This window comes from Malaya genurostris, chromosome 3 (assembly GCF_030247185.1).
Source record: "Malaya genurostris strain Urasoe2022 chromosome 3, Malgen_1.1, whole genome shotgun sequence".
Lineage (NCBI taxonomy): Eukaryota > Metazoa > Arthropoda > Insecta > Diptera > Culicidae > Malaya > Malaya genurostris.
Window position 1 is genome coordinate 196,685,634 of NC_080572.1, and position 24,669 is coordinate 196,710,302.

At 35.6% G+C, this 24,669-nt stretch overlaps 2 protein-coding genes across 2 annotated transcripts; one reads left to right on the forward strand and one right to left on the reverse strand.

Moving 5' to 3' along the window:
• Window positions 1–75: 75 nt before the first annotated feature.
• LOC131438463 (craniofacial development protein 1) lies at window positions 76–1,369 on the reverse strand. Its single transcript, XM_058608515.1, has 2 exons — window positions 1,248–1,369; window positions 76–1,096 (listed from the first exon to the last, which is right to left on the reverse strand). The coding sequence occupies exon 2, from the start codon at window positions 1,088–1,090 to the stop codon at window positions 269–271; it is 822 nt and encodes a 273-aa protein (XP_058464498.1). The 5' UTR covers window positions 1,091–1,096; window positions 1,248–1,369; the 3' UTR covers window positions 76–268.
• A 5,807-nt stretch (window positions 1,370–7,176) lies between these two features.
• Window positions 7,177–23,338, forward strand: LOC131436036 (transmembrane protein 170A). The gene is made up of 2 exons (XM_058604467.1): window positions 7,177–7,806; window positions 21,260–23,338. Exon 2 carries the CDS (start codon window positions 21,755–21,757, stop codon window positions 22,145–22,147), a length of 393 nt encoding a protein of 130 aa, XP_058460450.1. The 5' UTR covers window positions 7,177–7,806; window positions 21,260–21,754; the 3' UTR covers window positions 22,148–23,338.
• Window positions 23,339–24,669: the final 1,331 nt, after the last annotated feature.

A 24,669-nucleotide genomic window follows, 5' to 3' on the forward strand; every position in this document is an offset into this window, starting at 1 on the left:
AAATTAAAAGGTTTCGAGAAATTCTGTAAAATCTATAGTCACAAAACTTTTTATTTTTGAATATTTATTACAATATTCTGCTCCAATGCTCATAATCAAAAGGATATACTAAGCAAAACGTGAAGGTTATTACAGATGGTAATTGAAAAAAACTTGATTATCGACGTTTTACTTTCAATCCTGTTTTCTTTCCAAATTCTTTAAATTGAAGATACAATTGGCAACACAGGATAGCTAAGGCTAATCATGGAAAGCAATAGGAATAACTTTATCGATTACTCCTGCTCGTTTGTCGAATAGATTTTTCAATCTCAAATTGTCGCAAATCTGCCCTGTCTAAGAAGTCTTGTTTTTCTAAGTAGCCATTCTTTCCTTTATTGTGAGTTTGTAGCTCTTCTTCAATTCCTTCCGTGCGCTTAAAGCTGTTCCAGTCGAGCTTAGTTTTTTCCAAAGTACTGAGTTTGTTTTTCTTCCCAATTTGGTTTAATACTGCTCCCAGACCTCCGCTTGACGGACGACCCAAGAGAGGCCGCGTTGGACCACTCTTCATATTCGACGAAACTGTCGCTAATGAAGGCTTTACCAATACTTTTCCTTCTTGTGTAGTTGGTATATTTTCAGTTACTTCTACTGCCTCACCCGCAAATTCGAATACTTTAGTAACAGTTTTAAATGGCTCAATAGACTTAGTTGATTTAGTTGAGTTCCCTGTTGATGTTGATTCTTTTCCACTATTTTTCGTAGGGGATTTACTCGAAGACTCAGTAGAACTTCCAGTCCCAGCTAGGAAATCTGCCCATAATGCATCAGTTTTACGTTTTTCTTCTTCTTCGTCAAGTTCTCCTTCCTTTGGTTCTGATTTGCTTGTGTCCTGAGTCCTAGTTTCGACTTTCGACTTTTTTCTTCCTGCTTTTCCTGTCAATTTCTTACGTTTCTTCGCACCTTCAGGTGATTTGGCATTTCCGTTCTCATTATGGTCAGTTATATTATCATCGGATTCAATTTCACTACCCGAGTCGTTATCACCATGGTCGGGTCGGAAATCTTCATCACTTGCATCACTGTCACTTGGATAATCGTTGGGATCCATGATGTTCTGCAGAAAAACGTTAGAAAATGAATAATCAATATGAGAATTATGAAACCAAAATGTACTTTTATTATATAAATTACGTAAAATCCAAAATTAATATTTTTTGAGATCCTAAAATTTGAACAATGGTAGAGATGAAATTCTTAATACTTACGAACTCGTACGATTTCGTTTGCTATCACAATTTCTCGGCTCGGAAATATTTCTATAAAGTTTAACCTTAGCTTCAAGATGACATCGGCAGACTGTTGTTTTTTATTAAACAGTACAAACACATTCAAACATGTATAACAAAAGTGTCGGAGTAGTACACGCTTACGATAGAGTATAAAATTGTAGAGTTTATGAACGAATTGTATTGAGCAATTTACGTTTACGTTTATATTTATACTCGAAACATAAATATTTACGAAACGCAGTAAACTTTGTTGGGGATCCAACCTTAACCTAATTTTTGTGAATTCCGTATATTCCCCAGCTCATGGATCGTGGCGAACAGTGAAACATCCGATGCTAGACAAATAGCAAAACGATTCCTGAGTTGGTGTCTCATGATTGATTACGTTTCTTGTTTCCAACATTTTTCCTCTAAAAATCTCCTCATCAACTGATGCCCAGCTGAATACTCAAACACCTCCACATTTGGATTGGACCACTGTGGTTTAACTTGAAGCTTTCAATTTTGAGCTCAGCGGCCCTTACACCGACACCCACATTACTTTTGTGTAAGTTATAGGTGTTACGAACGAGTGTAAGTTATTTGTCCGAAATTTGTTTTGCATAACTTTCGATTGGCATAAATTTGTTTGACATAATGTCTTTGGCATAAAATAAAAAGACATACTGGGCCGTATGAATAAAACGTAGCATTAGGCTCTCTGACAGCTCACTTACAACCACAAATGCAAATTAGATTGGTTTGTTTTCATCAGGAAACGAATGCATTAAACACAATTCAGACGATCAATCAACTTCGGTCGACGTTCAGATTAATTTATTATTTTATTTAGCCGAATATTGCTCGCGTATCCGACGTTAAAAAGTTCCGTGAACTTGACGTAGTGTCCTTTGATATAAATTGCTTACAATTAATGTTGTTGTTCCGTAATCGTTCCATTCAGGTGATAGTCGCTTGATGCTGCGTGTGAATCGCTTTTACATATTGTTTTGTTTTCATCAGGAAACGTGTTGGCCACCCATTTTTCAGTAGGGCCACCGTTCATTTTTCACCGGGCATAGAAACCTCAATGCTTGAATTTCGGTAGTAAATGCTACGTGTGGATCACGTTGCTGTCAAAACATGCCACAAACTGTAGTATTTACTACAAGTTTTCGGTAGGTAGCTCTAGAGGTTGCTACTCGTGTGTTTGCTGATAAAGTGAAGTACAGAAATTAAAAAGTGGCATTTTTACAGATGTAAGTACGTTTCTTGCTTTGTGCATGCCTATGCCAGCTTTTCCGGCTCCGTGTCGATACGGTACGCAGCAAATGCTTAAATTCGGAAGTAGCATTAACTACATGTTCGAACTTGTTTTTTATTCATACCAAACCGTGTTATACTCTGTGGACTTTGTTTTTGAGAAGATACTACAAACAACAGACTTTACTACATTTTATTCATACGGCCCACTGTTTCATTTGGTTTAATTGTTGTTTGGCATAATTTCAATTGTGCATATTTTTTTAAAATATTCGATTTGTTCTGGGAGTATTTTTGTTATACGTCTATCAATGTGACGCACACATAAGCGAAGCCGGCTGAGTCGGGCGCCGACCTGGCGTCGGAAGCGGCGGCCTCCGCATACAAAAACCTATAATCCATTTAAATGTCCGGTATATTTAAAGCTAAAAGCTTCATATATATATATATATATATATATATATATATATATATATATATATATATATATATATATATATAAAGGGTGATTTTTTAAGAGCTTGAGAACTTTTTTAAACAATAAAACGCATAAAATTTGCAAAATCTCATCGGTTCTTTATTTTAAACGTTAGATTGGTACATGACATTTACTTTTTGAAGATAATTTCATTTAAATGTTGACCGCGGCTGCGTCTTAGGTGGTCCATTCGGAAAGTCCAATTTTGGGCAACTTTTTCGAGCATTTCGGCCGGAATAGCCCGAATTTCTTCGGAAATGTTGTCTTCCAAAGCTGGAATAGTTACTGGCTTATTTCTGTAGACTTTAGACTTGACGTAGCCCCACAAAAAATAGTCTAAAGGCGTCAAATCGCATGATCTTGGTGGCCAGCTTACCGGTCCATTTCTTGAGATGAATTGTTCTCCGAAGTTTTCCCTCAAAATGGCCATAGAATCGCGAGCTGTGTGGCATGTAGCGCCATCTTGTTGAAACCACATGTCAACCAAGTTCAGTTCTTCCATTTTTGGCAACAAAAAGTTTGTTAGCATCGAACGATAGCGATCGCCATTCACTGTAACGTTGCGTCCAACAGCATCTTTGAAAAAATACGGTCCAATGATTCCACCAGCGTACAAACCACACCAAACAGTGCATTTTTCGGGATGCATGGGCAGTTCTTGAACGGCTTCTGGTTGCTCTTCACTCCAAATGCGGCAATTTTGCTTATTTACGTAGCCATTCAACCAGAAATGAGCCTCATCGCTGAACAAAATTTGTCGATAAAAAAGCGGATTTTCCGAATGGACCACCTAAGACGCAGCCGCGGTCAACATTTAAATGAAATTATCTTCAAAAAGTAAATGTCATGTACCAATCTAACGTTTAAAATAAAGAACCGATGAGATTTTGCAAATTTTATGCGTTTTATTGTTTAAAAAAGTTCTCAAGCTCTTAAAAAATCACCCTTTATATATATATATATATATATATATATATATATATATATATATATATATATATATATATATATATATATATATATATATATATATATATATATATATATATATATATATATATATATATTGTATTTTCAGACCAAAACAAGAACAAGGCAACTTTATTCCAAGTCGTCCAATCACTAATCGGCAAACCTATAACCTAAGTGTTTTCGGCCGTTATGTATTTCAAACTTTTAAAGTACTCCGAGAACAAAGCAAATCTAAACAATGTGCACAATTGAAATTATGCTAAATGAAAAGTATGCCAAACAACAATTATGCCAAATGAAACAGTATGTCTTTACTTCATAGCAAATTCAGCAGATAGAAGTTCTATATGGAAGATCTATAATTGAACAGTAATTTAAATTAATTTAAAACTTGTCTACAAACTTTTTGTAAGTGATAGGTATTACGAACCGTTACATGCTTTCCTTTTTCGTATGTTAGAGGTGTTACAAAGCGTTACTTTTCAGTAAATTATAAGCATTTCATGCGTTTCTTATTATAAGTTATAAGCGTTACGAAGCTTTACATGCGATACTCTTATGTAAATTATGGGGGTTACGAAGCGTTACTTTTTCGTACATTATAGACGTTACATGCGTAATAAAGAAAGTCATAGATGTTACGAAACGTTACATGTACTTTCTTTTTGTAAGTTATAATCGTCACATGCGTTACATTTTGAAAGTTAAGCTGTTGGGAAGCGTTACATGTGTTACTCTTTTATAATTATAAACGATAATGCGTTACTTTTTTATAAGTTCTATATGTTACGAAGCGTTACATGCGTCACTTTTTTGTGAATTATAGGTTTTGCAGAGCGTTGTACGTGTTACTTTTTTGTAAGTTATATGCATTATTTTGTTAAGGTTTAGATATTATGAGGCAAAAAGCAAAGTCCTGGCATTACATTCCTTTTGTGGAATTTGGCCTTTCTGTTTCAACAGACTTCGCAGCCGATTCTTAGTGTACAGAATCATTGCATGGCTAGTACTATGGATCCTACTGACACTAAGAATCCTTCCAGGTCGGGGCTCGAACATACGACAACTGGCTTGTAAGACCAGCGCCCTATGCATTGAACCACCAACCCCGGCCAATATTATGAGGCATTTCATGCGTTATATTTTTTTGTAAATTATAATCGTCATATGTGTTGCTTTTCGTTAGTTATAGGCGTTACAAAGCGTTACATGCAACACTTTCAGTTAGTTCTAGATATTAAGAAGCGCTACATGCATTACTTTTATGTATGTTATAGGTGTTACGAATCATTACATTGTTGTTAGTAATTGGTGCTGTGAAATGTTACATGCATTATTGTTTTGTAAGCTATAAGCGTTACATGCATAACTTCTTTAAGATTTTAGTGTTAATAAGTTACATGCGTTACTTTTTTGTAAATTATGTTGATACAACATCCACGATCAAAAACCTATAACTCTCCCAAAGGGTACATTTTGGAAAAGAGCCATAGTAATACTTAATAACACAAAAATATTTCAAGGACGAAACATTCATTTGTTTTCAAAAGTTTCACCCTTTATATTCCTGGCCAACAAACAGGACGATACTCCAATTACATAGAAAGTCGAGTCGGGGGCCAATCACTGATCCATGGAGCCATTGGAGTGAGAATTGTAAACAAATTCGACCATGACTCGTACACATTCTTATTGCATACATGAATGTGTGATTCCTGAGTTCCTAGAATAATCCAATACGGCCAGTCCAACACGAAAACGTTCTTATTTCAACTGGGTCCAATAATATAATGATGTCGAACATCGCAAACGTTAGCTGTGATGGAGATGCACTGGTTGCTAATGATCGCGGAATAAGGTGACACGTGGTAACGAATGTCGTTTTCGCTTGAGAAAACTGACACTGACCCACGGTAGTTTCATCAAACAAACAATTTTTACGAAACTGTACTGGGTTTGAACTTAGCAACGGGGGTTTGAGCAAACCTAATATAAAAATCAAGTTAGAAACTGACTCGATTTTCAGTTTAACGTTGAAACTAGATTAGAAACTTTTTTGGGAGCATGGTGCCCTCAGGCGAGTCCGCATTGAATCTCGTACATAGAAGTAGGGGAGAGAAATGTCAAATTCTTGGGCGTCAAAATAGCAGCACTGTGCACCCATACAATTGACAAGATATCTTGAATGTGATACCGTGCGATGGTATTGCTGAACTGAAGATTGATTTCGCTTCAAGCTGACAGAGTCTGTTTGAAACAAACAGTTTGACAGCAGTTAGGGTGGAAGTTGGATTAGGTTTGGCACAGACCCTGTCAGCTTGGAGCGATCTCAATCTTCAGTTCAGCAACGCCATCGCACGGTGTCTCATTCAACATGTCATGTCAATTGTATGGGTGCGCAGTGCTGCTATTTTGGCGCGTACGAATTTGACATTTGTCTCCCCTTACTTCTATGTACGTGATTCGATGCGAACTCGCCTGAGGGCGCCATGGTCGCAAAAGCATGTTGCCAAAGATTTGTTCGGGAAATGTGAGAGCTGGATATCTTGTTAATATGATGTCTTTGTTTGGCATCAAGTGAAAACAACATAAGTTATGGTGTTGAACAATGAACATACCTGTACAGACTGCATCTGTGTGTATGCTGTCAAACTACTTTGTTATCAAAAAACATTGGGGTTTGTAGTGACTTCGGTAGTGACCATAGTAAAAAATGGATAGCCGCCTCTACACGTTCATTAAAAGTGTCATTACAAAAAGTAATATCATTTTTAATGAACGTGTAAGGGACGTCCTGGGTTGGCGGTTCAATGCATAGGACGTCTTACAAGCCAGCTGTTGTATGTTCGAGCCCCGACCTGGAAGGATTCTTAGTGTCAGTAGTAGGATCCATAGTACTAGCCATGCAATGATTCTGTACGCTAAGAATCGGCTGTGAAGTCTATTGAATAAGAAGGCTAAATTCCACGTAAGGAATGTAATGCCAAGACTTTGCTTTATAAGGGCAGTAAGAGAATTTGCAATAATGGCTCCGTAATAATCAAAAGAGAAAGTAAACAAAGAGAGGCTCCCATTTACAGTTAGGCCCTTTTGTCGTGGGACTATCGAATTGTTTTGAATTTATTTTCCACGACGGCAGCCCTATTTGTCGGATTTAGAATCATTTTGTTATTTGCCTGAAATGTCATTTTGTTGTATATTAATTTTGCTGTGTGAGAAAAAAACTGTCAAACAAAGATTCACCATCGGAAACGCAAGAGCAGGACATCAGGTCTGATTACCTTTTAATGGTGTCGTAAAATACATATTTTCTCACGGTTTGTATCGAATTAAGAAAACGGATACATTCAATGATGCGGGAGTGTAAACATGAACTGTTTTAGAAAACCATTAGAGGCAATTGTGTGTTGGTTTGTCTTTTTCGAATGCACCCCATTTTGGAACTAGTGGATTGTTCATGTGGTAGGTAAATGTTTGATGGCCTCTCAAGAAAAACTTCGAGGCAGGGGAGTGAACTTAAAAAACGTAGTAATCAGTTGTTATTTGTGTAGTAACCATTCGTTATATGTGTACAAACAAAATGAAAAAACTGAAGAGCATTCACGGAAAGTGAATCTTAAAAGTGACTATTGACTCAAGGCTGACGTATTTGTAGTTACTGGTTGGTGAATGAAAAAGATGGAAGAAGTGCCGGAATGAAGCGATGAGTATAGTGCCTAGTTCAATTAGCCAATAGTAAAAAAACAACGACGTAGTGGATAGCCCCACTAAATGTGTATTAAATGTTTGCTGCTAAACCGAGATTAAGGATCATAGTCAGAGCAAGCTACAACTGATAGAAAGGTACGGTTTGGTCAATTTCATTACAAAGAAATCTATAATCTATAGACTGTGGTTGATTAGGGAATGTATGACTGTTTGGGGATGTTATTTTTGTTGACGTTCATTGCATCGCTACTTTGCTTCATGTAATCGATTGAAAAACTTTTCTTTTAGAGCATTATTGGTAAATCGTGTAATGTGTGAATAAACAGAGGGTATGCACTTTGAGCTCTGCCGAGGTTGCAGCTGAGTTATTTTGTATCTAGATTCTTATAGGGAAAATAAGGCATACAATGAATACGTAAGGCTACGCAAATACGGGAATGAGTGAGTCATTATCGACTGATAAGGCGTTTTTTCTGATAAAGCTTAAACCAGAATTGCTTATGCGATATGAATTTTTTTCTTATAATATTCCTTTCGGTTATACATGAAGTATTGTATTCCATAAAAATAAGGACGCACAAATAATGTCAAGGTTACTGGTTCGATTTCGTTGTCGAATTATTCAAGTAATGAAAAACGTCGTATTTTGACTTTTCGGTGACTTTTTCGATAGGCCGTATTAGTAAACGGGACACTTCTTTTTTATTATTTCTTCTGGTGAATAAACGGTTTATTTATAAACTTAACTATACTATATAATCAATGACCCAAAATGAAGTTCTTAGCTCTTAAATTGTTTTGGAAAGGTTAATCCTTTGGTAAAATATCTGCAATGCTCTGATTCGCTTTTTGCCTTTAATGATTATTAATTTCTTCAGATAACATTTATAGATTCCTGGGTTACCACGTTACGCACAATATAAACCACGAAATTACCCGAACAGCAATAAAAAACATGTTTTAATCCACCTAGTAGTGTAATGATGTCTCTCTCATTGCCGAAAGTGGTATTTGAAATCATAAAGCCTTTGTTTGGTCATTTAATAACAAGATTTTCAGATTAGAAAATGTTGTTACTCATCTTCGAAAAATACGTTTCTTTTTGCACGATCACTTGTAAAAACCACTATTAGAATTGAAATTTTTGAGCTTACCACTCTGTAACTACAGAACCGAAAGTCGAATAGAAATTAAATTCTACATTTATCTATGAGATCCTAATTCTTTTCAGTTGATACCGAATTTGTAAAAAGCGGTCTCAGTCATCCCCGAGAAAAGAGAATGCAAATATTTTCATTTTTTTGCACGATTACTCCTGAACTACCGGAAATCAACGAAATGTTAAAAATGTTCTGACACTTGGGTCAAAAGTTGGTTTAATACTTAGCAAGAAAGAGCTCTCATATCAAAATTACTTTTTGAGCAGCTAGTGGAATGAACTGAGTATCCGCTTTTGGAGCCATGTTTGGATTAGTTCATGATTGCTTGAATTTGGTATAAGCACTCGACATTGAAATTAAAAGTGTTATCAGCAGGCAATGATTTCTTCTGATTTTAATATAGGACAAGCTAAGTGTTTTAGTTAGTAATTGTTAATAGCTATAAATTGTAAATGAAGGCAAAATGAAGTGGGAAGCATTGTTTTGCAACTGAACTAGAACTCAAATTCTGCAGATTATAACTTTTATATGAATTGTAAATAAAATTACATTGAATATTTATCATCCTTCCTTCCGTTCCGGCAATTTCAGCCGAGAGACTTTTCAAATTCTTTTTCTTCATTTGCTGTGTCACTAACGTGACAGGCTAAGGCCAGTGATGGCCCATCTTGCCCTGTATTGTTAGATTATAATTTAATTTTGTGTTTTAATTTTGATTGTGTTTTATGCGCATGTATTGTTCATTTATTTTCGTATAGGCTATGTTTTGGTTGTAATATTATTTACGATTATTTTATATTTTTCGATTTTAAATTTTTTTACATTGACTCCCGATGATGTTTCGCGGCGTCGCCACACGGATTCACTCTAGGACGAGAAAAAAATATTCTTCCGCGAACAGAAATACACAGAATTTTATCGCACTAGTGCGAAACGATATGCTTACACTTTGAGAGCTTCACCGCAAGGCAATTTCAAATTCACCAAAATAAAAAATGCATTTCTACTTAAAAAATGAATCCAGTTGCCTAGCCAAGTAATCAATAAGCATCAAAAAGATGTTGTATATTTACCTTGTAAACGAATATGCAATTGCTATTAATGCTATTATAAAACACACCGTGCAAATGTCAAAATAGTAAGCGAACACTTTGCTAATGCTAATAAACATGTGAAGTTTGCAGTAAAAAATGGCGGGTGGGTAATGTCACAGACATAAATGGATGACGGGAGTCCGAAAAAGAACTGACATGTTTCTTTCACACTTTGAATGTAGATAATCGTTCGTTTTAGTTGATTGTGTGAATTTTTCAACCGTTACTGCTTTGCTTCCAAAACTGCACCGATACGTCTATACTAAAGGACGACTTAATGATGACAACCATATGAATCGTACATTTGACATATGATAGTCAAACGACAAATAATGTAATGTTTTTTAGGGGAAATTTTCACACTCAATACCAGTGTAATAACGTGTACTACTTGGGGTCCTGGTGAGGATTTTCTACCAACAGCAGCAATAACAGACCTTCTACGTGGTGTAAAGCCTCAAACGCTCAGGTCGCGCTCTCATTTGCTTTTGAACGACGTGGCTAGAAGCTACAAAAACCGATTATCAGTAATCGCCTTCAGCTTCTACTGGATCAGGATTCGGGTACTGAAAAATTGAATTGGACTCTGGAGCTGAATTATAACAAACTCTTAATTTATTTTCTGGTTTAGAATTTAGTTTCGGAGTTCGGATCTAGTTTGCAGGTTCTGTAATTAAAATAATGACTGTAGAACTGAATCCTAAATTTGGAATCAGGAACTGGTTTCTTGACTAAGTTCTTTTAACTTATGTTTGGAATACGAATACAGACTTCTGAGTTAAAATTTCAACTAGGAAATTCTGAATATCAATTTTAAATCTGGATTCTGGAACTAAATGTTAGAATTCCTGAAGATTTTTCAATTTCTTACTTCAGCCTGCATGCTGGAACTGAATTCGGAACATGAATTCAGATTCATTTCCTGAATCCTGTTTAGAATTTTGAATCTGGTATACACACCAGATAAATTATAGAAAAAAATATTCAACAGTTGTTAACATCGTATAAATTCTACCAATCGATTCTTTAAAATAATTACATTCCCAAGTTTTTCTTTACTGAGTATGTAAATTTCCCCTAAAAACATTACATTATTTGTCTTTTGACTATCATATGTCATGATTCATATGGTTGTCGTCATTAAGTCGTCCTTTAGTATAGACGTATCGGTGCAGTTTAGGAAGCGAAGCAGTAATGGTTGAAAAATTCACACAATCAACTAAAACGTATGATTATCTACATTCAAAGTTTGAAAGAAGCATGTCAGTTCTTTTTCGTACTCAAAGTCAAAGTCCTGGCATTACATTCCTTTTGTGGAATTTGGCCTTTCTGTTTCAACAGACTTCGCAACCGATTCTTAGTGCACAGAATCATTGCATGGCTAATACTATGGATCCTACTGACACTAAGAATCCTTCCAGGTCGGGGCTCGAGCATACGACAACTGGCTTGTAAGACCAGGGGTGGAATCATGTAAGGTGATAAGTGACTATCACCTCCTGGTGATAAAGAGGTGATCACCAGATTGTTTGGAATCACCGAAGGTGATCACTTTTACTATCACCATCACCGGTGATTGAGCCAACTTCACTCCATTTATCACCTGTCAAGAAACGTCAATTTTTCAGGAGTTAAATATGAATGTGGCGTATACCGTTGATATTAGGAGGAGTAACATATGAAAGTGGCGTATACCCATATAATATTTTAAAATCTACATTTTTATTCCTATAGTTTTCAATCCCTTTCATTAGTTCGAGTCATGTTTATCAATGATGATTTGTATGGATCGAAGTTACCTCGCGAGTATGGCAAACTGCGCACAAACAAATAAAAAATTCATTTGTTGGTTTAATTTAGTGTCGATTTTTATTTGTCAATGGAAATCAATGTCACAGTCAGTTCTTTGGGATAAATTTGCTAGCTTTGAAATGACATGAATTGTTGGATCTTCTTGATGTTTCACAACGGATGGCATTCCTCTCGAATGAGAAAGATCCGTTAAATAATTTTGTGTATAGTTTTCATTCACTTTACGATTATGGCATTTCACAGAGCTCTCGAATGCTAGTTCCATTTTGGAAACATTACCCACCGGTACTACGAATATCCACTATGATTAGCAAATAATTGTCCAAAAATATTGCCTTATTTAGTTCAACTCACAAGAAGAAAATTAAGAACGCAGTTTAATCTTTTTTACTCGTTCAATTGAACGAGACTGATATGTCGCTCACTAAGTCACGAACATCTAATTCTACTGAAAATGTTAGCATAGATTTTTCATGTTGTTACGTTATGTGCAACAAGGGAAGTCTACATTCATAAGCTTATCACTTTTCAGGAAAGTTACTTATCTTTGACTCTACGAATACCCCATCGATATTCATTCAAATTATAATTACAACATAAATGAATTGATTTAATTGATAAATACTATGAATTCTTCAAACAATACAAACTAAGTTACTTTTCATTTTAGTATTTAATTTTGACACAAAATCTACGAATTTTATTAAAAAATTATCCTCTCCGACCAATTTTGGTAGGTTATGTTATATCAGTGGCTTAAAATTCACCTAACGGACAATAATTTATAAAGCCACTTCTTAAAAAATCAAATCACACAAATCAAAAAGTGATAACTAAATTGCTATCACCTCCATTTTGACATGAAGGTGATTAAATCGTGGTGACTGTCACCTTACGTAATGCCAACATTTGATAGTGATGTTAGCCTTTCAACAGTGGTGACAGAACTTGGTGATTATCACCTTACATGATTCCAAATTTTCAAAAGTGATAATCACTTGGTGATAATCACCTTACATGATTCCACCCCAGCGTCCTATGCATTGAACCGCCAACCCGGGACAACTCCGTACTCGTACTCACGTCCTCCATTTATGTCTGTGACATTACCCATTCTTTACGTTTACTTTTTTCAAATTGAACTGCTTTATGCAAACTAAAACAGTTCGACTTAAACCGCTAAGCAGACGTAAAGTTAATGCTATTTGTAAAACACTTATTAATTGGCACTGAAGTGCCATGCTGACGTGCCGAACGGAAACGTTATTTTCGGCTAATACTACGGAATAAACCAACTTTTGAACCAAGTGTCAAAACATTTTTAACATTTTGTTGATTTCCGGTAGTTCAGGAGTAATCGTGCAAAAAAAATGAAAATATTTGCATTCACTTTTTTCAGGGATGACTGGACCGCTTTTTACAAATTCTGTATCAAATGAAAAGGATCCTAATTCATAGATAAATGTAGAATTTAATTTCGATTCGACTTTCGGTTCTGTAGTTACAGAGTGGTCGGCTCAAAAATTTCAATTTTAATAGTGGTTTTTATAAGTGATCATGCAAAAATAAAGTCCAGGACTTTGAAACAATACGTTGTTTTTACTGTTACTAGTAGTGTGTTTCTTTTTCATTGTCACATTTCGTTGTGAGGACCAGTTGGCAACCAAAAGCGAACATTTTTTGGCCATGGTTTACCTTTTGTACTCGTTCAGTTGAACATATCGGGATTGATACGTGCCTGACGATCTCAAAACTGTCGTCGCGGGTACGAGAAAAGCAAGCAAGCGTGATGAGTTTCCCACGATCCATAAAATGGCGACTAACTACCGTTTACCTTTCTTTTTCCTCCTTCTTCTGTTTTGCCACTCACCTTATGTAAACAAAGGAACTAATTAACATACCATTTTCTATACACGATCCTCAAAGACTTTTCCTCAAATTGTTTCCGCAGTTGAGTAACCTGTTCATTAATCGTTTAAAACAGAGCTTTCTACAAAACATCTTTACCATATTTCATCTACTTTACCAGCGATTATTTCAACACGTTTTGTCACTCTCTGGTATGAGTATTCTTCACAAACTTCAATCGATTGTTCTTCATGATGGTACACCAATTTTCCATGAAAAAGGCACGAAAATGCACATTTGTGGATTTTTTTTTTCAATATTTCGGTATGTGAACAAACGCGACGGTAACTACGAGGAATAATGTTGTGTTTTAGTATTGGCAATACCAACTCGACGGTTTGTCGACGGTGTGCCCAAAAATGTTTTGAAAAATATATAACCATGAACTATCATTTCAATGGATTAAATCTTTTAGGAACACTGTTGTCACAATAATCGCTCTTGGTTACCCTAGAAATAGAATAGCGCCAAAAGGTTGTGAACAGTGCAGTTTATATTATACGAATCACACTAGCAAATATTTCTCCTTTGATTGAATCAGGAACATATCGTTAGAAACATTACCAGCAAATTGAGTTTGAGAGTGTTTATATTATCGGTTTGAAACCAAAGCGCCAAGGCAGGATAAAATACTCAAAATTGTAGGTACAATGATGTAGCATTGATTTCGAATAATAAAATAAAATTATACAGTTGAAGCTGATCAACACCCAACTGAAACATCGAGTATAGATCGGCTATCAAAATTCAATACGTGTCCCGCCCTGGTCGCAACAAACACGTCGTTGGACAATTTGCAATATTTGGAGTATATTATTGAACAGAATCCTGCCTTATATTCACAATCTAAATTAACACTAAATAAATAATATCAGATAACTCGATTTCATGTTGATAGGTGAATTGATCAATCAACTTGTTTACATTTTACTCTTTGGTCTTGCTGTGTGGGTGAATGTTGCTATACTCACAAATATCATAACTGTATGGAAAAACTTAGTTTCAAATAATACATTTACATTTAAATTCTTTTGCTTCGTCATACCTCAAGGGTTTAAATACACTTCAGCAAGGCGACGTCAAGGCAAATTACTTGACCTATTTGAAGGATTTTCAATAATTAATTTTCGCGTTTCGAATGAATTATTACATACAAAACAATTCGCACCCACTCATTATGCTACTAACGCAGAAGGCGATAGCATCCAGTCGACACCGTTCTATTGACCAAATGTCATTATAGAGACACGGGGAGGCATGAGATAGGAACTTGTGAGCACTTAATTATTTCACCTTTTGACGACCATTCGTGAGAGAATAGATTGTTCTATAAAAAAAATCCCTTCTGATATAAGTTAAAAATTATGCAAAACTAAATGTAAACTCAGAGCGAAACGAATTCAACGTAATGTTAATTCCAGAATTTCGCCAACATTTTTGAATTGAGTACTACAATTTCTATGATGCTAATTTCAGTGTATAAATACACCGTATCTGGTCGTTGGGATTTCAAAGCAGAACACCACTTCATAACTTTTGAATGTAAAGACGATAAATTGTATTCTACCCAGAACTTTGAACGATATTTTTATTGTCGTATTGTTTATAGGTGATATTTCATTTCAACAGAAAAAAAAACAACACGTAAAATATAGAAAAGTTCCCACATTTCACTCAATTAGTTTTGACAGACCTACGGATATCTCTGTAGATCTACGGATTAGGAGATTCACTACGGGGGCATGGATCCGAAGAAAAAATAAACGTAAATTGGCATTTTCTACTGAAACTATTTTGCAAAAAAGCTGCGAAAATGACTACAACTATCTGTCATCACTGCGTAGAAGGCCCATTTGCTGGTGCGCACAAACAACCTTCTATACGGCATTATTGAACCGCACCGAGTGCAAGTTGGTTCAATACTAAACACTGCCAAACAAGCAGTTGACTATTCATCGAGCGGGCGACAAAGCAAGTATTTCACTCATCCGCTTTACACGAAGGAAGGCGTTGACTGAGCAAAAATATGTGACAGAGCCTATTTTTTATATATTCTGTTTTGTGCGAAAGTTCGTACTCTGCAGAATGGTGGGATATTTGTTCATGTATGACGCGAAGTCTTCCCATACCGACTTAAGCAGAACTACTACTGAATGAACAGTCGGTGTTGAACAGTCGTTCGCACCGCACGCGTATAGCTCTTGGCTCCTGGAATTTTTTTCTGGCTACCTAGAGTTTCATTGATTCAAGGCTTCAGTCTTTTTCAAGGCTACCTGAATCACTAACTAAGTGATACAAAGAGTGATATTAGAGTGACTAAGTGATACAAAGAGTGATATTAGAGTGACTAAGAAATTAATCAGCCTTTTTTAAGGCTAGCTAGGAGTCTAATCGAAGACTAATTTAGCCTAGTTAATTTAATTTAAAATTTCATTAATTTCAAAAATGCCTGCGTCCAACCGGAAAGGCAACAAGCCTAAGGCTAAAAATAATTCAATACGAAATAAATCACAATCCGTTATTCAACATTTTTCTAATAACATTCACGATCTTATAGAATCTGAATGTAAAAATAAAAGACAACGGACGGATTTCCCTTCCGTTGATTCTATGCCGTCTAACAATATTTACGAGATTCTTCCTGAATCCGATTGTAGCGACATAGAAGAAAATTCTTCAAAAATTCCCAAAATGGACGCTTGTCGTTCTGGGAAGAAACATCAATCTATGCCACCAGTGACGGTGATGATTTCCGACTTCAAAGCATTCCGTACTGAGCTTTCTACTTTTCTGCCGGAAGTAAAAGTCTCATTTCAAATCGGACGAAGAGGAGAATGTCGAGTCTTGGTGGATGGATTGGAAGATTACGAACGTCTTATTCGATATTTATCCGAGAAACTTCATAAATTTTATTCATATGATATAAAATCAGACAGACCCTTCAAGGCTGTCTTGAAAGGATTATCAAATGATCAAAGTATTGATGAAATTAAAAATGAACTAAAAGAATTGCTTGGTTTTGCCCCTTCCCAAGTAATACTTATGAAAAAAAGAGCGAATGGTACTTCTAAACCACGCTCTGGAATTTCCCATGAACTTTACCTAATACACTTCAATCGAAGTGATGTAAACAATTTGAAAACTTTAGAAAAAGTACGTTTCATTTCCCACATTAAAATTCATTGGGAACATTATAAACGGCATAATCGTATTGCTAACTTAACGCAATGTCGTCGTTGCCAAGGCTTCGGTCATGGAACCAAAAATTGTCATATGGATATACGGTGTTTGAATTGTGGTAAATCGCATACGAAAGACGTTTGTCCAATGAATGAAACCACTGATAAATTTTCATGTTCAAATTGCAATGGAAATCATAAATCCAATTATTTGAAATGTCCTGTCAGGGAAAAAATTTTAAACGCTCGTTCGCTTAGACAACAAGTCAAACCAACGACCTTAAATTTACAGAATATACCTGAAAATTCTTCTAAGGCACCTGCCAATTCGTCTTCTAACGAAAACAATTTATTGACAGGTAGATCGACCTCGTCATCATCTTCTTCTAATGTCAGTTATGCTGGTATATTAGGTAGAAATCTATCTCCTATTTCTTCTAATGTAAATAATCAAAACACAGGACCGCCTTGCAGTTCTTCTTCTAACGAAAACAATTTATTAATAGGTAGACCGGCCAAATCATCTTCTTCTAATGGCAGTCTACCTACAAATATTCCTTCAATGCCATTCGCTTCTTTAAATGAAGTCGATTTAGGTGATATAACTGAAAATAAAATGATCTACCTACAAGATCAACTTTTTCAAATGATCATCCAAATGAATTCGACTTCATCACTTTTTGAAGCATTTCAAATCGGATGGAAATTTGCAAATAATATTATAATGAATTTAAAATTTAACAGTGATGTTAAATAATTATTTGAATATTTTAAATTGGAATGCTCGATCTTTGAAATCGAGTGAAGATGAATTTTATAATTTTCTCAAAGTTCACAAAATTCATATTGCCATTGTGACAGAAACTTTTCTTAAACCAAATGTAAAATTGAAAAGTAATCCACATTATGTGGTTCATCGATTTGACAGGTTTACTGGAATTGGTGGTGGAGTTGCCATTTTTGTCCAACGGCAAATTAAACATCGAATTTTACCTTCTTTCAATACTAAAGTTATTGAAAGCTTGGGAATCGAAGTTGAAACCATTCATGGAATTTATTTCATCGCTGGAGCATATTTGCCATTCCAATGCACCGGCGAACAATTAAATTTCTTTAAAGGCGATTTGCAAAAACTTACAAGATATCGATCGAAATTTTTCGTAATAGGGGACTTAAATGCTAAGCATGTCCAGTGGAATTGTAGGCAAAATAACAGTAATGGTAAAATACTTCATAATCAACTCTCAGCTGGTTACTTTACAGTTCTTCATCCCAGTAATCCTACTTGTTTCTCTTCCGTGAAAAACCCGTCTACAATTGATCTGGTTCTAACGGATCAAAGTCACATTTGTAGTGAACCGATTACACATGCTGACTTTGACTCAGATCATCTTCCTGTAACATTCAGACTTTCCAACGAAGCTATAATTAATCCAATTAGTTCTATTTTCAACTATCATAGAGCTAATTGGTTGGATTACAGATCTCACATTGAAAATCATGTGGATCATGAAACTATTTTAGAAAATTCTGCGGACATCGACACAGCAATTGATAATTTGAATCATTATATTATCGAAGCTAGAAATCTTTCAGTTCCCAAAGCTCAAACTAAATTAAATTCTCCTATCATCGATGACAATCTTCAACTGCTCATTCGGTTGAAGAATGTTCGTCGACGACAATATCAACGTTCTCGTGATCCTGCTATGAAAAACATAGTTAAGGATTTACAAAAAGAAATTAAACATAGATTTACTCTTTTGCGAAATGAAAATTTCGCTAAAGAAGTTGAACAAATTAAACCATATTCTAAACCTTTCTGGAAACTTTCTAAGGTTCTTAAGAAACCTCAGAAACCAATTCCTGCTCTCAAGGAAGGAAATCAAATACTTCTTACAAATGGTGAAAAAGCTCAAAAACTTGCTCAGCAGTTCGAGAGTGTCCACAATTTTAATTTAAACGTTGTGAGTCCTATTGAAAATGAAGTCTCACTGAAGTATGATCATATTTCAACCCAAGTGTTATCACACGATGACATTATTGAGACGAATTTTGATGAAATTAAATCAATTATTAGGAAACTCAAAAACATGAAGGCTCCTGGTAATGATGGAATTTTTAATATTCTTATTAAAAATCTTCCCGATGTTGCCTTGAGACTCCTGGTTAAAATTTTCAACAAGTGTTTTTCATTAGCTTACTTCCCAAAAAGATGGAAAAACGCTAAAGTAATTCCTATCCTAAAACCTGATAAAAACCCAGCAGAAACATCAAGTTATCGCCCAATTAGCTTACTTTCTTCTATCAGTAAACTTTTTGAAAAAATTATCTTGTTAAGAATGATGACTCATATAAATGAGAATTCAATTTTTTTACCAGAGCAGTTTGGATTTCGTCATGAACATTCAACTACTCATCAACTTGTCAGAGTAACGAACATGATAAAATCAAATAAATCTTCTGGGTTATCCACTGGAGTTGCTTTTCTAGACATAGAAAAAGCATTCGACAGTGTTTGGCACAAAGGTTTAATAGCAAAAATGTCTGATTTCCAGTTTCCTATTTATTTGATCAAAATGATTCAAAATTATTTAACTGATCGTACTCTTCAGGTTAGCTATCAGAATTGTAAATCTGAATTGCTACCCGTACGAGCCGGTGTTCCGCAGGGTTCGAGTGTAGCTCCAATCTTGTATAATATTTTCACTTCTGATCTTCCAAATCTACCCGTTGGTTGTCAGAAATCGCTATTCTGTGACGACACAAGTCTGTTAGCCACAGGTAGAAATCTAAGAGTGATCTGCAGTCGCCTACAAAGAAGTTTAAATATTTTCAGTGATTATCTGTCAAAATGGAAAATTAAACCAAATGCAGCAAAAACGCAATTAATTATCTTTCCTCACAAGCCAAGAGCTTCTTTTCTAAAACCAAACAATAATCACATTCTCAAATTGAATGGCTTGGAATTGACATGGTCTGATCAAGCTAAATACTTAGGTTTAACGTATGACAAAAAACTCACTTTCAAGGATCACATTGAAGGAATCCAGGCAAAGTGTAATAAATATATTAAATGTTTATATCCTCTTATAAACAGAAATTCTAAGCTCTGTCTAAAAAACAAATTGTTAATTTATAAACAAATTTTCAGACCAGCCATGCTTTATGCGGTACCAATTTGGTCAAGCTGTTGTTCCACCAGGAAGAAAACGCTTCAAAGGATTCAGAATAAAATTCTGAAAATGATTCTGAAGCGTCCTCCCTGGTTTAGTACAAATGAGTTACACAGACTCACAAATATAGAACCATTAGATGTAATGTCACATAATATTATAAACAAATTCCGACAAAAATCGATGCAATCTTCAATTGAATCGATTCGCTCTCTGTATTAGTTAGTAAGTTAGTATATAAGTTCCTTTTCCCCATTACACAATACAAGTAGGTTTAGAATTTTCCCTACACAAAAATCTCAGAATTGCGGAAGCAAATGATGTCTTCATGGTAATAACCAAATCATATATATATATATATAACAGGGCTGAAAAGTCACCACTTGTGGCTGAACACCCAATTTAAATCTTAATAATTTAATTTTAACTCATATTCCAATAAAGTGTTTATTAAAAAAAAAAAAAAAATACTACTGAATGAAATGCGAGGTGTGAAGCAACGATCGAAACCGTTTCATAGATCAATTCAAACCGATTTTTCAATGAGTTTCTATTGCAATACTAACTCGACGTTGCAATACATGTTTAAGTTAAATGTTTCCAAATCGATTGGTGGGTAAATTCTCTAGATCAGGGGTTTCCAAAGTGGTCGATATAGAATTTAAATGTAAATGTATTATTTGAAACACTATTTTTGACACAAGGTCTGCGCCGTATTAATGGTCCCGGGATTTATTTGTTCGACCCTAACTAACTGAATGACTTTTTTGCGCGGTTGGTCCCCCTGAGACCGTAGGCCCGGGAGTACGCGCCTCTGTAAAAGCGGTCCTGCACTCGGCCCTGTGTAGTGAAGACTGAAGAGTAAGGCATTTTTAATGCCAATTTGTTTCCGAAGAACCGGCTATGTTTTTATCCGGCTTTTGCTTTCAAAGTTTTCCTATCAGGTTCTTTTAAAAACTATGTTTCCAACTGATTCTTGCATTGCAATATCCGTGACCAGTTTTTACACTCAATATTTTTATTCAGCCGCTCATTTGATCAGTTTGATTCGGTTTGACTTAAAGCATTAGCGAGAAATTCTGAACATCTGCAAAGTCCAAACCAGTTTTGAAGTCTTGAACTGCTAATTTTGATCAATGTTAGGTATGTTTCGAACTCATTAAGTTCAATCGATTCTGTCTTCGGTAGTCTTAGAATAGATTTTCAAAACTGCATTTACAACGAAATAACTAGTATTTTTTTCCAATGATCTATTACAGAATCACACAATGGTGCACAGTAGTGCGTACTTCTCGCACTATCTGCTGCGACCACCTCCATCATCGCCAAGAATATCTCAGCAGCTGTCTGCCAGTAGTTATCGCCATCGGAAATCTTCTGCCATTAGGAAGTGCATCTTGCCATCATTACCGCGACTAACCGAGACGTCAATTTTATCCGATAAACCCACTTTACTAGTATCGTCATCGCTACTGTCGTCGTTGTCGTCGTCGTCGTCGTCGTACGCAGCGGAATCATCGCAGGACAATCAGCATTCAGTAACGAACAGTAAGCTGTTTTGGTCCATAGATTCATCGCTACGGGATCGTTCTTAGATCAATTACTCGATATCAAAGCATCAAACGACTGCAGTTGGTTAGGTTCCTGCGGTGCCACATAGGTGGTAAGAACGGATCAGAGATTAGTAATAATAGACTTCTTAGGAGTTAAGATAAACGAAAAAGCAAAACCTTCTTGGTTTCTCGGCGAAAGCGATGTATTCCGATACCATCGCGGAGCTGGACACGATAGCCAATGTGATCGGTCTGCGAGGTGTTGGTACTAGTACATTAATCAAGTTTGTGGATATGTGGTACCATGTGTTCCTGTGGGCTCTGTTTTCGTCGATTATCATTCACACCGGGGCAGCGGTGATTGCGTTTGTAACTCTGCGTAAGCACAAGTTTGGCCGTTTCTTCTCTATATTTATTCTGGTGATGGGTGTGGTGTCTCCTGTTACCGGGGGCACCGTTAGCAGTGCTACCATTGCCTTTGTACATAGAGCCTCGAATCTGCCAATGTCACCCATCCTGGCAATGGTGTATGGCGTAGGTCAGACTATCCTGTCGGCGTGTCTCGGATTCACGCGAGTACTAGCGACATTGTAAATGCGTATATCTGTTCTTCGGTGGTAAGTGTTTTTTGTGACACTAGAACTAGACAGACCGCTACAAAACTCATGCAACCTACACACATCTAAATTATTGTACTAGTAGAAATTCTAAATAGAACAGAAACATAGGCAAAATATTAGTCATTTTACGATAGACCAGGTTTTTATCAAAATGCGGAAAAGAAGAAGAAAAAGATGAACATGTATAAAAAAATGTGTTCCAGAAGAATCTACGTAATGGCCATTGGGGACAAGAAATGGTTATTAACAATGAAATGTATCAATAAACTGCTATCGAAAAAGCTGATATAAACATAATGTGAAAGGAAATGACAAGGGAAGTTATTACAAAGCGAATGAAAACAACAAAACGGAACAGTGATATATACCTAATACAAAAATAATTGAACCTAATTAGTAGCAAAAAAAAAAATTAAATGGTATAATATAAAGTTAGTTAATGGAATCAAACGCCACTATAACGAAACCTATATGTGCTATCATTATCACTATCAACCAACTAAGAAACGATAAACAGTGCTTTTGCTATCATTCGGTCCAAGCGTCCCTTTTTTGCATCAACGTGTATCCTTTCGCCTTCGTACGAAGAATACATCATTCAGCATATCGTTAATACCAGTAGACGGAAGCAATTATTTATTTGACAATTGCTGCGGTTTTCAGTGAAATGTTTCCATCTCTTTCTGCCACCCCAACATCAATCCATTCTAAAGAAGAAAAAAAACTAAGCTTTGCAGTGTTTCCGAGTGTTATTCGTTTCTGTTTTCATCTTATGAGTCTTGCTAGTAAAAGTTGTGTATTTTTCTCTCAATAGTTATAGTAGCAATGTATGTATATTTTGTTTAGATCTTACACTTCCTTGAAAACAGGCGTGCATCTCCTTAGTTATTAGGCGAAAAGGTGGGAATCAATAATACGGTTTAATAATGAAAGGGATTGTAATGAAAGGAAAATATACTAGGACTGCAAGCAAAGAGATGGTGAATATTGTGTTTAAGCCGAAGTCAAATTCTCTCTAAATTAAAGAAAAAAATAATCAAGATATACTAAGTATAAGCAAACAACAACAACAAAACAAATCAACTCCCTCTTCTTGCTTAAGATGGAGCAGGTTTTAATCGTATTGAATAAATGAGTAATACAAATAAATCGATAATGAATTAAATTGAAGTTTTATTTATACGATGATAAGTTTTATTGAATCGAGTAAATTAGTACGAATCTATACAATAAATAGTCGCCTGAACAAAGTTATTCTATTTTGCACTGTTAGAAGTATAGGTTTCTGAATGAGATCGTTTTTTCAGCTTTTCATGTTCACTCAAGGTTTATCAAGTATCCAAAATCCACCGTGTGCTTGTGGAAGTTTACGGTGATCGTGTTCTAGCTATTCGAACATGTGGAAAGCGGGTTTGAAAATTCAGACAGGGATATTTCGTCCTTATCGTTATCGCCCACTCTGGTAAATAAAAACGTGAATACAAATAAAACAACCACATTCAGTACCCGAATTCAATCCAAATTCAGCTCCCGAATCTAGAATCAGTATTCAGAAGTTGAATGAGATTACTGGTAAGGGACCGTTCATAAACATCGTATACCAAAATTTGAAACTTTTTAACTCCCGTCTCCCCTCGTAGAATGTCGTAGACTTTTCCAAATCAAGATCTAGAATAATTAGTTTTCACTAAAGATCTAAAATTGTAATTGTTTTGTGAGATTTGTTTTCAATGTCGGAAAATAACTATCGACCTGTCAAAAATAACCATGTTTTCGGGCAGGGTTATTTTTTATAACGACAAACTGCTAACTGCTCTACTGTCAAATTTTAACTAAAAGTTTAAATAATTCGCGATGTGGTCCACAGCCTTGGTGTCACTAGAAATTCTTAATAAGTGGTCTAGATAAACTTTGTTTTTCAACAAAATGATAGTTAAAGATACAAGACGAGCGCAGTAATGTTACTATTTGTGTTGAAGAATGTTTCTTAGCATTGTAATTCATTTTCTGGGTGATGTCATCAATTCTCAGTTATTAAAGATACCCTAGCGGCAACGAGATACAATGATTCTCAAATGTCTTTACCGGATTGAGTAATTGACTGATTTTCGTTTTTTTTTGTGAATAAAATAAAATGAAACTACGTAAACTTTGTATAACCCCCCTCCCCTCCCCCCTCTCATCCAGAGACTCTACATGGTTTATGCATGACCTCTATAATCTATTGTTGCTGGTGGTATATTGAAGACTACTGTTCGCCATGCCGTCCGAAAATCTATTTCTATTTTTGATACACGTTCAACTGTTCCAGAAAGTATGGACGCACTTTGATTTCGCTGTAAATAATTCACAAGTGTTAGATATTCGAATTTTATTCGATATACTGATAATATTAGACTACAACAACAGAATATTATTTTCAACATTTGCTACTTAGCCATTGTAGACTAGCTGGCGCACCTTCTTGCGAACGTTCCTCATTAAATTCCGTACAGA